The 14,417-nt window shown below is 45.3% G+C and overlaps 1 protein-coding gene across 3 annotated transcripts in view; it reads right to left on the bottom strand.

Moving 5' to 3' along the window:
* tecpr1a (tectonin beta-propeller repeat containing 1a) overlaps nt 1-14,417 on the bottom strand; it is a 125,500-nt gene that overhangs the window by 64,160 nt on the left and 46,923 nt on the right. For all 3 annotated transcript variants that reach the window (XR_011596801.1, XM_070900768.1, XM_070900767.1), the window contains exons 13-17: nt 14,154-14,303; nt 6,584-6,741; nt 5,494-5,621; nt 4,490-4,592; nt 2,011-2,104 (exon numbers count right to left, since the gene is read on the bottom strand). Coding sequence is in view for 2 of the 3 variants with exons in the window: in XM_070900768.1 (XP_070756869.1) it covers nt 2,011-2,104; nt 4,490-4,592; nt 5,494-5,621; nt 6,584-6,741; nt 14,154-14,303 (633 nt within the window). In the remaining variant the exon portion in view is untranslated. The remainder of the gene's footprint in view (nt 1-2,010; nt 2,105-4,489; nt 4,593-5,493; nt 5,622-6,583; nt 6,742-14,153; nt 14,304-14,417) is intronic.

Here is a 14,417-nt window from a genome sequence, read left to right as displayed (position 1 = left end):
ATACAGTTAGCCCTGTGGCTTCTAATCACTGTTTAAAAACTTACAATGATTTAAAATCTTACAGCAGATTAACAGACTCTGTGCATTACCCCTGCAATCCTGCAAATAAATACAAATAATGTCCAAGTGTTTATGGAGATCGCAAACGAAGAGTCTTAACCACTCTTCGTTCAGATCCTAAAAAGGTGCAACCTTGTGCCTGGAACTCTTTCTAAACCCCTCTACATTATTCTACCTCTCTCCCCAACCCTCAGAAAGCCTTTATTCCCACGGGATCCGTTGATACTGAGCGCTGAGAGTTTACCCGAACAGTAGGGAGATGACCGCCAAGTCCAAAAGAAAACATTTATGTTTTTGGGCATCAGAATTGAAGACTGAACAATAAACAGAGAGTTAAGGGGGAGAGAAGTATGCACCAGTCACAGAAAGGGGTGGAATGGCCTGCAGGTTCACACACTCTCAATGTGTAGCAAGAATGAGTAGGAAGTGAAGAATAAGAGGATCTCTCAGGTGAATGCAAAAGATCACATGGCATTATTTCAAAGAAGAGCAGCGGTGTTTTATTTTATTTCGTGCATGGGATGTGGCTGTCACTGGCAAGGCCGGCATTTATTGCCCATCCCTAATTGCTCTTGAGAAGGTGGTGGTGAGCCGCCTTGAACTGCTGCAGTCCGTGTGGCGAAGTTGCTCCCACCATGCAATTAGGAAGGCACTTTCAGGATTTTGACCCTGGGATGATGAAGGAACAGCGATACAGTTCCAAGTCAGGATGGTGTGTACCTTGGAGGAGAATGTGGAGGTAATGGTGTTCCCATGCACCTGCTGCTCTTGTCCTTAGAGGTGGTAGAGGTTACGAGTTTGGGAGGTGCTGCCGAAGAAGCCTTGGCGAGTTTCTGCAGTGCATCTTGTAGATGGTAGACAGTGCAACCATGGTACATCAATGATGGAGGGAGTGAATGTTTAAGGTAGTGGATGGGGCGCCAATCAAGCTTTGTCCTAGATAGTGTCGAGCTTCTTGAGTGTTGTTGGAGCTGCCCTCATCCAGGCATGTGGAGAGTATTCCATCGCACTCCTGACTTGTGCCTTGTAGATGGTGGAGTCAGGAGGTGAGACACTCACCACAGAATACCCAGCCTCTGACCTGCTCTTGTAGCCACAGTATTTATGTGGCTGGTTCAGTTAAGTTTCTGGTCAATGGTGACCCCAGGATGTTGATGGTGTGGGATTCGGCGATGGTAATGCCGTTGAATGTCAAGGGTCGGTGCTTAGACTCTCACCTGTTGGAGATAATCATTGCCTAGCATTTGTGTTGCACGAATCTTACTTGCCACTTATCAGCCCAAGCCTGAATGTTGTCCAGGTCTTGCTGTATGTGGGCATGGACTGCTCCATTATCTGAGGAGATGCGAATGGAACTGAACTCCTTGCAGTCATCAGCGAACATCCCCGCTTCTGACCTTATGATGGAGGGAAGGTCATTGATGAAGCAGCTGAAGATGGTTGGGCTAAGGACATTGCCCTGAAGGACTCCTGCAGCGATGTCCTGGGGCTGTGATGATTGATCTCCAACAACCACAACCATCTTCCTTTGTGCTAGCTATGACTCCAGTCAGTGGAGCGTTTTTCTATGATTCCCATTGACTTCAGTTATCCCCGGGTGTCCTGGCCAATATTTATCACTCAACCAACATCACTAAAAACAGATTATCTGGTCATTATCACATTGCTGTTTGTGGGAGCTTGTGTGCGCAAATTGGCTGCCGCGTTTCCTATATCACAACAGTGACTACTCTTCAAAAAGTAAATCATTGGTTATAAAGCGCTTTGTCACGTCCTGAGGTTGTGAAAGTCACTCTAGAAATGGAAGTCATTGTTGTGTCCTTTTTTTTGGTTGCAGGGTTCTCAGACAATGACTTCAGTAGGCTTACCGTTAGTGGATTCCGAAAGTGGATATACAGTAACAGTTTATACTTTAACAGGCTATTGAGGCATAATGAGAGATGCACATACCCACGCCCATTGCGAAGGAGGTTTGGTGTGTGCCTTGGTACATTCCTGCAGACCTGATGCATCGCTCCACATGTACCTGTCGGTCGGCAGCCCCCTGTAAGAGAAGAGTCGGATGATCACAACTGCTAGTACAGGATGCCCTTCTGTCACAGCACCTAATTCAAAGCAGGAATTGCAAGGTTGCTTTGTTCAGAAATTACATTCTTACATTTATGGCCCCTAGTTTTGGACTCCCCCACAAGTGAAATCATCATCTCTACACCTACCCTATCAAACCCTTTCATCATATTAAAGGCCTCTATTAGGTCGCACCTCAGTCTTTTCATCACTAGGGAAAAGAGTCAAAGACTGTTGAGTCTTTTCTGATCAACAGGTATTGTCCAAATAATTGATTACTCAAAAACATATATTGTAACAAGATTCTGACCATTTCTACATATTATAGACAGATAATTAAAAAAAGAAAAAGAAAGCTAGGAAATGCTGAGCGCCCAAATAGAGGTCATTAGGAAATAGCAAAATCTGCTTGGGACTCAAATCTCAAATTCCAGGGCAATAGCTAGCTTCAGTGAGACCAGGAATCAAACCTGGAACCTTCGGGTCTGTATGGCTTGGTGCACACAGGCCATCCGAGGAGATGGGACAATTTTCTAAGCGTACAAAATTAAGTTACATCTTGCATATGTGTTGCATGACTAAAATATTTTTGCATACAGATGTATATAGTGTCAGTCGTGGCTCAGGGCAGCACACTCGCCTCTGAGTCAGAAGGTTGTGGGTTCAAGTCTCACTCCTGAGACTCGAACACATGATCCAGGCTGGCATGCCAGTGCAGTATTGAGAGAGTGCTACATTGCCGTCTTTCGGATGAGACATTAAACCAAGGCCTCTCAGGTAGATGAATAAGATCCCATGGCACTATTCAAAGAAGAGCAGGGGAGTTCTCCCCGATGTCCTGGCCAATATTTATCCCTCAATCAACATTACTAAAACAGATTATCTGATCATTATCTCATTGCTATTTGTGGGACCTTGCTGTGCACAAATTGTCTAAATTACTAGTGGCTACATTTCAAAAAGTACTTCATTGGCTGTGAAGTACTTTGGGATGTCCCGTGGTCATGAAAGACACTATAGAAATGCAAGTCTTTGTTTTCTTTCTTTCATTCATGAAATCATCTTAAAGGGCCCAAGTTTCCACATGATTTGCGCCTGATTTTTAGGAGCAACTGGTGGAGAACGGACTATCTTAGAAATCGCAATTCTCCACATTTTTTTTTCTGCAGTTCTAGTCAGGTAGAACAGTTCTACTTTGGAACAGAATTTTTTCTTCAAAAGGGGGCGTGTCCGGCCACTGATGCCTGATTTGAAAGTTTCCACAGTGAAAACGTACTCCAAACTAAAGTAGAATGGAGCAAGTGAAGATTTTTGTAGAACTGAAAAAACCTGTTCTACACATTAAAAAATCAGGCGCAGGTTGCAAATGAGGCGTCCAGAACGAGGTGGGGGGGGGAGGGGGAGGGGGAAGGGAACTCATTAAATTCTACAATAAATCCTTATTTATACTTCTACAAATATTATACAAATAAATCCAACCAAAGAAAAGATTAAATAAACTATCTTCCTACCTGTGTGAAAGTGCTTCAGGCACAGAGAATGCTGCAGGCGTTCGTTCCCGCGGGGGGGGGGGGGGGGGGGGGGGAATTAAACAACCGTTTCGTTCCCGCGGAGGGGGGGGGGGGAATTAAACAACCGCTTCGTTCCCGCGGAGGGGGGGGGGGGAATTAAACAACCGTTTCGTTCCCGCGGAGGGGGGGGGGGGAATTAAACAACCGTTTCGTTCCCGCGGAGGGGGGGGGGGGAATTAAACAACCGTTTCGTTCCCGCGGAGGGGGGGGGGAATTAAACAACCGCTTCGTTCCCGCGGAGGGGAGGGGGGGGAAGGAAACAGCGGTTTGTTCCCGCGGGGGGGGCGGGGAAGGAGACAGTGAGAAGGCTGCAAGTGCTGATGTGCTGATGGCAATGTGCTTTTATTAAAAAATGTTCAAAAATTAAACAGCTACAAAGAACTACAAAAATGGCTGAGTGCCAATGTTTTTTTCACACTGAGCATGCGCGAACGCTCCAACGCGCACGCGCAGCGTTGCCGGCAGGAAAAAAACTAATTTAAATAGTATCCGCCCCCTCCCACTTACAAAATCGGCGCGAGTGTAGGCTCCGCCCCCCTGGGTGCCGCGCCAGGCAGACAAGGAGGTGCAGAACGCTCCAGAATCGCGAGGTTTTTTTTAGGCGCCGTTTTAGGCGCGAAAAATGGGCGCCCAGCTCGGAGGGGCGCCCGTTTTTTATCGTGTGGAAACTTGGGCCCAAAGTATGGACAAGTTTGAGCTTCTGAATAAATTCTTGTAATAATAAATATTAAATTATAACAAGAATTCAGAACAAAGGTTTTTTGCTCATGCATTTTAAGTTTGTTCCATACCTACTACTGTATCCAGTAACAGGATTCCAACGCTGGTTTTCATAGATGTAAACACACATTACATCTGACTGTGTATACATATTATCTGTACTGCTGGCCAGTCCTGAAAAAAACAAATTACAAGTCATTGAGCAAAGCAGTTTTCGCAACAGAAAAAAGTCAGCACTTAAAGTATAATTCATATACTGCCAGAAACTTAGCATAGGTGAACCCTGGAGAAACCAGACAGCAATGTCTATCAAACAGTCAGAGCATCACATGGAATAAAGTGTCTTTAGGCATTTCCACAATTGATAAAAAGCTAGTTAAATGCAAGAACCTTTCTTCTTTTTCATCAGAAAGTGAATAACAACTTGAATTTATATAGCGCCTTTAACATATTAAAATGTCCCAAGGCACTTCACAGGAGCGTTATCAGACAAAATCTGACACCGGCCAAAGGAGGTGACATTTGAACAGGTAACCAAACGTCTTAAAGGAGGAGAGTGAGGTGGAGAGGCGGAGAGGTTACAGCCCTGCAACCCTCCGAGAACTCTGCATTCCTCCAAATCTTTTCTTCTGCGCATTCCCACTTCCTTCTCCCCACCATTGGTGGCCCAGCCATTAGCTGTCCCGGCCCTAAGCTCTTTCAGTTGTTAAATTCAGAGATTTTGTGATAGGGCACCAGTGACACAGAAGGGAGAGCTCACAGTACAAATGCATTGAGCCGTGGCTCCATAGTAAATGGTGAATTTCCATCCTGCTCGTTTCTCGACGCGAGCTGCAATAAACGGGGAGGTGCGAAGCAGAGGCTGCCTGCATGGGATTCATGTATGGTGGTTGCTGACACCTGTTGGCAGACAGCCACAGAGACACTGTGCAGGCAGCCTGCGAGCACATTGACTGGCCAACTCAACATAGAGTTGCCAAGTCCAGGTGGGCTAAAGATTAAGGGGGGGGGGGGGGAAGAGTCATTTACAAAATAAATAAATAACATAAAAGGAAAGCAATAAAAAATAAATCACCTTGAAAGAAACCACCTCCATATCCACCAGTGTAAACCCAGGCTGTGTGATCATATCCAATGCCCCACACGATTCCTTGGCTGTTACATTCAACCAAACGGAGATGTCCTCCAATTTGACGCCAATACCTACAGAAGACAATTATAGAATCATTGAAACTTACAGTACAGGAGGCCATTCGGCCCATCGTGCCTGTGCCGGCTCTCTGAAAGAGCTGTCCAATTAGTCCCACTGCCCCGCTCTTTCCCCATAACCTAGATTTTTTAAACTTTTCAAGTACTTATCCAACCCCCTTTTGAAAGTTACTATGGAATCTGCTCCCACCGCTCTTTCAGGCAGCGCGTTAGTACAAATCTATTCAGAAATGCACTTGGACAAATTTATCAGAGTCTGAAAGGAGTTCTCTTTACATAAAGGGCTACGGTTTTCATGACAGTGTAATGTTTGTTGGTTTGTAAACTTTTGTAGCAGTTTTGAAACATTTTGTAGATAGTGAATTGTAAATATTTCATGGCATAGTTTCTCACATTTCAATCTTCAGCATTCAGAATTAAATACAAATAATGCAGATATCTCTATTTATTCACTTGATAAGGAAATCAGGCTGGTGTATAATGAACGACTGAACTGCGATTGCCTGTTTTACACCCCGACAAAATCTAATTAAAAAAAGAATTGATTCTCGGGATGTGAGCGTTGCTGGCAAGACCAGCATTTAGTGCCCGTCCCTAGTTGCCCTGAGGTGGTAGTGGGCCTTCTTCTTGAACTGCTGGTTGCAGTTTTATACAATGGAGTGTCTTGCTGGGCCACTTCAGAGGGCAGTGAAGAGTTAACCACATCGGTGTGCAACTGGAGTCACATACAGGCCCAGATCCGGTAAGGACGGCAAGTTTCCTTCCCTGAAGGTCACTGGTGAACCAATTGCTTTAAAAAAAAACTCGACAATCCGACAGCTTCATGGCACCTTTCTCCACCTTGCATTTCAGTGCAAGCTATACTGACCGCGTTACTGAAGCACGCATCCCTGTATGGACATTCAGATTTCTGGGCATCCTGAAAAGGACAAACTGTTGCATGGACAAAGACTTACAATTGGTCACTTGGCGTAGGATGTAGTGCTGCTTCCAGACTTGGGGTTGGCTCACTGACAAAGATATCTCCTTTACACGTGACGGACCAAAGAGCCTGGTGGGACGGGGGTCCTTGGAGTTCCCTGCTGTCACAGCATGCTAAACTCAGGACAGCAAGCTGTAGCACAACACACAATACCACATTACAATATATAATAACACAAGTAAATATAATATAATTACTTAGTTTGGACAAAATTTTGCCTGCTGCAGCTGGCTGCTAAAAGCATTCAGTTTTCCTTTAACCCACTTGACAGGGAACCAGGAAATGAGAAGCTGTTTTTATCCAGACTTTTAAAAAATGTTAGAAATATTGGGGATCCCACATGGGGATAAGGTAGAGCCTAAAATATCAACAAACTTTAATTAAAAAAAAAAATTTCTTGCTAACCTGATAAATTTTATCATAATGGAGAAATCTGAGACTCCACAAAATTAAAATTAGTTTTTCAGGGCCGTAACGTTTGCTTAGCTGTCAATACTTGTTCTAACAAGGTCTAACTTTTAATGGGGTATTTAACAGCGATATTACTACATAAAAGCCAGGTTTGCATCAGTTTCACTGATTTCCCGGATTACACTGAGTGCTGGCTATGGGGATGAGGCACGGCACAGCCGGCACGGAGCAGCAAATGACTGACGGCAACTTTAGGATTTCCACATTTAGATGCGCGTACGCTACATACTGAAGTCAGTTTCGAAGGGGTAATAATGGTGAATGCATTCCGGTCCATAATAACTAGCAGGAATGACTGAACAGGCTGGGCCTCTTTTTTCTATAAAAAAGACTAAAAGGTGCCAAATAGAGGTTTGTAAAATACACAAATCACTAAAAGTACTGACACAGGTTAGCAAGGCTATAAAAAGCAAACCAAGCACTAGGGTTTATTTCCAGAGGGATAGAATTGAAAAGTAGGGAAGTTATGCTAAACCCGTATCAAACCTTGGTTAGACCACGCTTGGAGTACTGCGTACAATTCTGGTCGCCATATTATAAAAAAGATATAGAGGCACTGGAGAGGGTGCAGAGAAGATTTACAAGGATGATACTAGAAATGCGAGGGTGTACATATCAGGAAAGGATAAACAGGCTGGGTCTCTATTCTCCTGAAAATAGGCTGAGGGATGATCGAAGAGGTCTTTAAAATTATAAAAGGTTTTGATAGAGTGGATACAGAGAGAATGTTTCTGTCATGTATTCAACCAGCATTGTAACCCATGTATAAACTGACCTAAGTTGCACACCGTGAGAACACTGACCACTAGGTGGGAGACACTCCTGGGTAGCAGCAGACGGGATTAGCCCTACTACATCCAAGACGGAAGCGATCCAGAGAGCACCCAGACCCCGTAACACGACGGAGCTGCGTTCGTTCCTGGGGCTCCTGAACTATTTTGGTAACTTTCTTCCCAAATTGAACACGCTGCTAGAGCCGCTACATGTGCTCCTACGCAAAGGTGGCGAATGGGTCTGGGGGGACAGTCAGGAAAGGACTTTTAATAGAGCACGCAATTTGTTATGTTCCAACAATCTGCTAACACTATATGACCCATGTAAGAAACTTGTGTTAACGTGCGATGCGTCATCCTATGGTGTCGGGTGTGTGTTGCCGCATGTCAATGCCAAGGGTCAGTTACAGCCGGTAGCTTATGCCTCCATGGGTCTGTCCCAGGCAGAAAGGGGCTACGGGATGGTAGAAAAGGAGGCGCTCGCATGTGTATATGCAGTAAAGAAAATGCACCAGTACCTGTCTGGCAGGAAATGTGAGCTGGAGACAGATCACAAACCCCTAACGTCCCTTTTGGCCGACAACAAGGCCATAAATGCAAACGCATCGGCCCGCATACAGAGGTGGGCACTCACGTTAGCTGCCTATGACTACACAATTCGGCACAGACCGGGCACCGAAAACTGCGCCGATGCACTCAGCAGGCTCCCACTAGCCACCACTGAGGGGGCTACCGAGCATGGTGCTGAGATGGTCATGGCTGTTGAAGCTTTCGGAAGCGAAGGCTTACCCGTGACAGCCCGTCAGATTAAAGTCTGGACAAATAGAGACCCGCTATTGTCTCTAGTCAAGAAATGTGTCCTGAATGGGGACTGGGCAGCCACGTACAGGGCATGCCCTGAGAAATTCAAACCATTTCACAGGCGCAAGGATGAACTCTCAATTCAGGCCGATTGCCTACTGTGAGGAAACCGCGTAGTTATGCCCCAGATGGGCAGAGAGGTGTTCATCAGAGAACTCCACAATGGGCACCCGGGCATTGTCACGATGAAGGCAATTGCCAGGTCACACATTTGGTGGCCAGGGATAGACGCAGATCTGGAACTTTGTGTTCGCAGGTGCAACATGTGTGCCCAGCTGGGCCATGTGCCCAGGGAAGCCCCCCTTAGCCCCTGGCCATGGCCCGCCAAGCCTTGGTCACGCATCAATGTGGACTACGCAGGTCCTTTCATGGGTGAAAATGTTTTTGGTTGTAGTAGACGCCTACTCCAAATGGATCGAGTGTGACATTTTAAATTCAAGCACATCCTCTGCCACGGTAGAAAGTCTACGGGCGATGTTCGCCGCCCACGGTCTACCGGACATCTTGGTCAGCGACAATGGCCTGTGCTTCAATAAGCACTGAATTCCAGGACTTCATGGCAGGCAATGGAATTAACCATGTTAGAACGGCGCCGTTCAAGCCGGCCTCAAACGGCCAGGCAGAACGAGCAGTGCAGATAATCAAACAGGGGATGCTCAGATTCCAAGGGGGTTCCCTACAAACCCGCTTATCACGCCTCCTGTTGGCCTATAGATCCCGATCACACTCGCTCACAGGGGTTCCACCCGCAGAGCTACTAATGAAAAGGACGCTCAAAACCCGATTATCCCTTATACACCCCACCATGAAAGAAATTGTCGAGAGCAGGCGCCAGTCACAATATCACTACCATGACAGGAATGCGAGGGCGTGATGTATTGATGTAAATGATCCTGTTTTTGTCCTCAACTACGCTGCAGGGCCCAAATGGCTCGCAGGCACTGTGGTTGCCAAAGAGGGAAATAGGATTCTGGTAGTTAAACTTACCAATGGACAAATCTGCCGCAAACATGTGGATCAAACAAAAAGGAGGTTCAGCAACCCCATAGAAGAAGCAGAGGAAGAACACGATATAGAGTTCACTCCACCACAGGTGACCGAACACCGGAACCGAAGGGAGGAGAGCCCAGTCACTGTGGGCAGTCCGGACAGGCCTGAGGCACTGCAAACAGCAGACACTCAGGCCAGCGCCCAACAACCGGAGCCCCAACTCAGGTGCTCTACAGGGGAGCGTAAACCACCAGAGAGACTCAACCTGTGATCCCAATAAGACTTTGGGGGGGGAGGTGATGTCATGTATTCAACCAGCATTGTAACCCATGTATAAACTGACCTAAGTTGTACACCGTGAGAACACTGACCACTAGATGGGAGACACTCCTAACCTGGACCTTCAGGTATAAAAGGGGAAGCTCCACCCACCTTCATCACTTGAGTGCTAAGGAATAAAGGACAGGTCACAGACTGACCTTCTCTCAAGCATAGGCCTCGTGTGCATTTATACTGTGTAGTAAGGACGTATCAGTTTCCACTGTTGGGGACGAGCATAACTAGAGGCCATCAATATAAGATAGTCACCAAGAAATCCAATGGGGAATTCAGAAGAAACTTCTTTACCCAGAGAGTAGTGAGAATGTGGAACTCGCTGCCACAGGAAGTGGTTGAGGCGAATAGTATAGATGCATTTAAGGGGAGGCTAGACAAGCATCTGAGGGAGAAGGGAATAGAGGGTTAAGCTGATAGATTTAGATGAGGAAAGACGGGAGGAGGCTCGAATGGAACATAAACGCCGGTATGGACTGGTTGGGCCGAATGGTCTGTTTCTGTGCCGGATATCCTGTGTAATCCTATGACAGGATTTGATAGGGTAGACGTAGAAAAGATGTTTCCACATGTCGGGGATGACCAGAACTAGGTGACTAATAAATCCAATAAAGAATTTGGAGAAACTTCTTTACCATAGACTGGTTAGAATGTGGAACTTGCTGACACATGGAGAGAGCAATTTCAGATAACATTTTTGGAGTCCTAAATGGCCGACCCCTTATCTTCTATGCCCCTTTGTTCTAAAATCACCAGCCAGGAGAAACATCCTCCCAGCATCTACCTTGTCAAGCCTTCTAAGAATGTTATATGTTTCAATGAGATCACCTCTCATTCTTCTAAACTCTAGAGAATATAGGCCTAGTCTGCTCAATCTCTCCTCACAGGACAATCCCCTCATCCCAGGATCAGTCTAGTGAACCTACAATCTACTCCTGCTAAGACTAGTATATCCTTCCTTAGGTAAGGAGATCAAATAAAGTGCCTTTAACATAGTCAAAACGTCCCAAGGCACTTCACAGTAGCGTTATCAGACAAAATTTGACACCGAGCCACAAAAGGAGTAATTAGGACAGGTGACCAAAAGCTTGGTCAAAGAGGTAGGTTTTAAGGAGCATCTTAAAGGAGGAGAGATAGAAAGGCAGGCAGGTTTAGGGAGGGAATTACAGAGCCAGAGTCTAGGCAGCTGAAGGCACGGCAGCCAATGGTGGAACGATTAAAATCAGGGATGTGCAAGAGGTCAGAATTGGAGGAGCGCAGAGATCTCGGAGGGTTGTAGGGCTGATTATGTCAATCAAAGACACAACTCATTAATTTAGTGCATTAAGCAAGTCACAATCTTTGCTCAGTTACTGTATCAATTTTTAAAATCTCAACTAATCCCTCTGCAAGCTCAACTACAAGTACAATTCTTGTTTTTGTACTCATTGCTTTGAGAGGTGAATAAGGTAAAGTAACAAGGAGGGACACTTTATTATGCATGCTTAATGCTGATGTGCATGTACCAATTCTACAAAGATGGTTAGAACTGTTTGAATAGGTTCACTTTTTCTACAATGTGTGTCCACGGAACTCTGGTCCTCAAAACGGTTCTGGGCTGAACTGGAGAAGAACTTGGGTTCAAACCTGGGATTATTTACAGCTCTCTCGATGGTTTGCCAGATCTTTGCAGCATGTAGTGTGGTGCAGGGACATCCCAGGTTTGAACCCGAGTCTGCCTTGGATTGGATGATCTCAAGAGGGCCAGCAACACACTGTTACAATCTACTGAAATGCTTTGGGGCTGGAGGAGAGGGGACAGAATGAAGAAAAAAAAAAAATCAGCCTTGACACCCCTGTGGAAAGGGGGTGGCACAGATATGGATATCAGGGGGTTCGCTGTGATTCTGGTCCACTCTTCCCTTAGTTGAATAGGATGCCATCATACTCGGTCATTCTCACATATGCAGAATTGGGCTTTAGGTCAAAAGTCAGCCAATGCCCATGGAGCCATAAACCATGCACGAGTCAGTGTCTTCAAGAGAGGGTGAGCAAAAAGTGTGTGGGGGTAACAAATCAAATTATTTCTTTTAACTGTAGATTTTCCTGTGCCTTATCGAGGTTTAGAGCAGATTGGGTCTGTACTCTCTGGAGTTTAGAAGAATGAGAGGTGCTCTCATTGAAACATATAAAATTCTGAGGAGGATTGACAGGGTAGATGCCGAGTGGTTGCTTTCCCTGGTTGGAGAGTGTAGAACTAGGGGTCATGGTCTCAGATTAAGGGGTCGGCCATTTAGGTCTGAGATGAGGAGGAATCTCTTCACTCAGAGGGTGGTGAATCTTTGGAATTCTCTATCTCAAAGGGCTGTGGATGCTCAGTCGTTCAGTATATTCAAGGTTGAGATCGCCAAATTTTGGGCACTAAGGGAATCATAGGATATGGGGATCGGGCGGGAAAGTGGAGTTGAGGTTGAAGATCAGCCATGATATTGAATGGCGGAGCAGGCTCGAATGGCCATATGGCCTACTCCTGCTCCTAATTCTTATGTTCTTTAATGCCCCACTCTATCGGAAAGCATCTGCTTCTAGACGTCCCTCAGCCCAGGCGAGAGTGATGCAGTGTGTGATGCAAGTTCATGCCCTACAAGTCTGCGGCAAAGCAAATGATGTGCTGAGCCACACAGCTGCCTTTGTCTGCTAGCTTTATTAAACATGACCATTGCACAATGACTCGCTTCTTATTTATAACCACAGTTCTGCTCTGCAGGGATCTTGCAAAAAGTAAAAGCAAATAACAAGTCATACTGCATACAAGTTCCTTGACTCATATCTAAATATCACATCACAGGCTCCCAGTGGCTCAGGATGATGCTGAGCAGGAATTTCCCACCTTCAATCCCCGATTCATGTTGAGTTGGCTGCACGTCTTCGTAGGGCAATGGGGATCCTACAATTCAACACCCCCAAGCCAAGGAGAAGAAAATCAACCGTGTTTTTGTGACCCACTGCTGAGATGTGCATATACGTGGGCAGGATCAGGCAGGACTGAGATGCACAAAATCTAGGCTGACGCTCCCAGTGCAGTACTGAGGGAGTGCTGCAATCTGAGATGCCGTTTTTTGGATGAAATATTAAATGGAGGCCCCTTCTGCTCTCTCAAGTGGATGTAAAAGATCCCATGGCACTATTTTGAAGAAGTTAGGGGAGTTCTCCCCGGAATCCTGTCCAACATTTATAGCTCAAGTAACATCACTAAAACAAATTAACTGGTCATTTATCTCGTTGCTGTTGGTAGGACCTTGCTGTCGGAAATTGGCTACTGTGTTTCCCTTCATTATAAAAGTGACTACACTTCAAGTGTACTTAATTGGCTGTGAAGCACTTTGGGACGTCCTGAAGTTGTGAAAGGCACTATATAAATGCAACTTATTACTTTCTTTACAACTAGCACAGAACCTGGTAAATTCTTGCCTTAATTCTTGCTCCAATTCCATTTACACACTACCCCAAGAATTAGCTTGTAAACCACCAGAATTAGAATTTAGAAACAGTTAACATTTCCAGTGACGGAAATTAGCTTTGAGGATTTATTGGGCTCCATGTCCCTGAAGTCAAAGCATCTTAAAAGGTAGAGAGCTGGCTGATTTGAGCCACACTGGCAGTGACAGGCAACTCGGAGTATGATAAAATATTTACAGCACAGAAACAGGCCATTCAGCCCAACATGTCCGTGCCGGTGTTTATGCTCCACACGAGCCTCCTCCCACCCCTCTTCATCTCACCCCATCAGCATATCCTTCTATTCCTTTCTCTCTCATGTATTTATCCAGCTTCCTCTTAAATGCATCTATTCTATTCACTTCAACTACTTCTTGTGGTAGCGAGTTCTACATTCTACTCTCTGGGTGAAGCAGTTTCTTCTGAATTTCATACATTTTCACACTTGTAGGATGTCTTTCTTATTTCACATTTTTAAGAACAACTTATTTATTCTTCAGCTGCTGGATTCAGACAACAGGAAGCTAATGAGACAGAATTCTACCTGAATGAAGAGTGTTACTACAGGCTGTGACTCCATGTGCAAAACCCTTTGAGCTGCAGGAAATGGTTAGCAGGCTGGATCATTTGGTCACTTACCCAGTCATACATTTCTTGCTCAGTAGCCGTCGCCAACCTGATTGGCCATCTCTGTTTCGTCCTTTCGGGAGTGTAAATAGCAAACGTGTGTTTCGCTTCATTAGCAATCGGAACCAAAATTGTAACTTCATTTAAAAACACGTGAAGGTACTGTAACATTTTAAAGGAAAAGAAGTCAGGCAGCTTAAAAAATTTATTATTGCAACGTTAGTAAATATATTTGCGCTAAAGATCACTCTAACAGTGATTACTGCAGAAAAACAG

Source organism: Pristiophorus japonicus, chromosome 15, assembly GCF_044704955.1.
Source record: "Pristiophorus japonicus isolate sPriJap1 chromosome 15, sPriJap1.hap1, whole genome shotgun sequence".
Taxonomy (NCBI): domain Eukaryota; kingdom Metazoa; phylum Chordata; class Chondrichthyes; family Pristiophoridae; genus Pristiophorus; species Pristiophorus japonicus.
The sequence above is the reverse complement of the archived record's forward strand: the minus strand, read 5'-3'. Positions and strand labels throughout refer to the sequence as shown.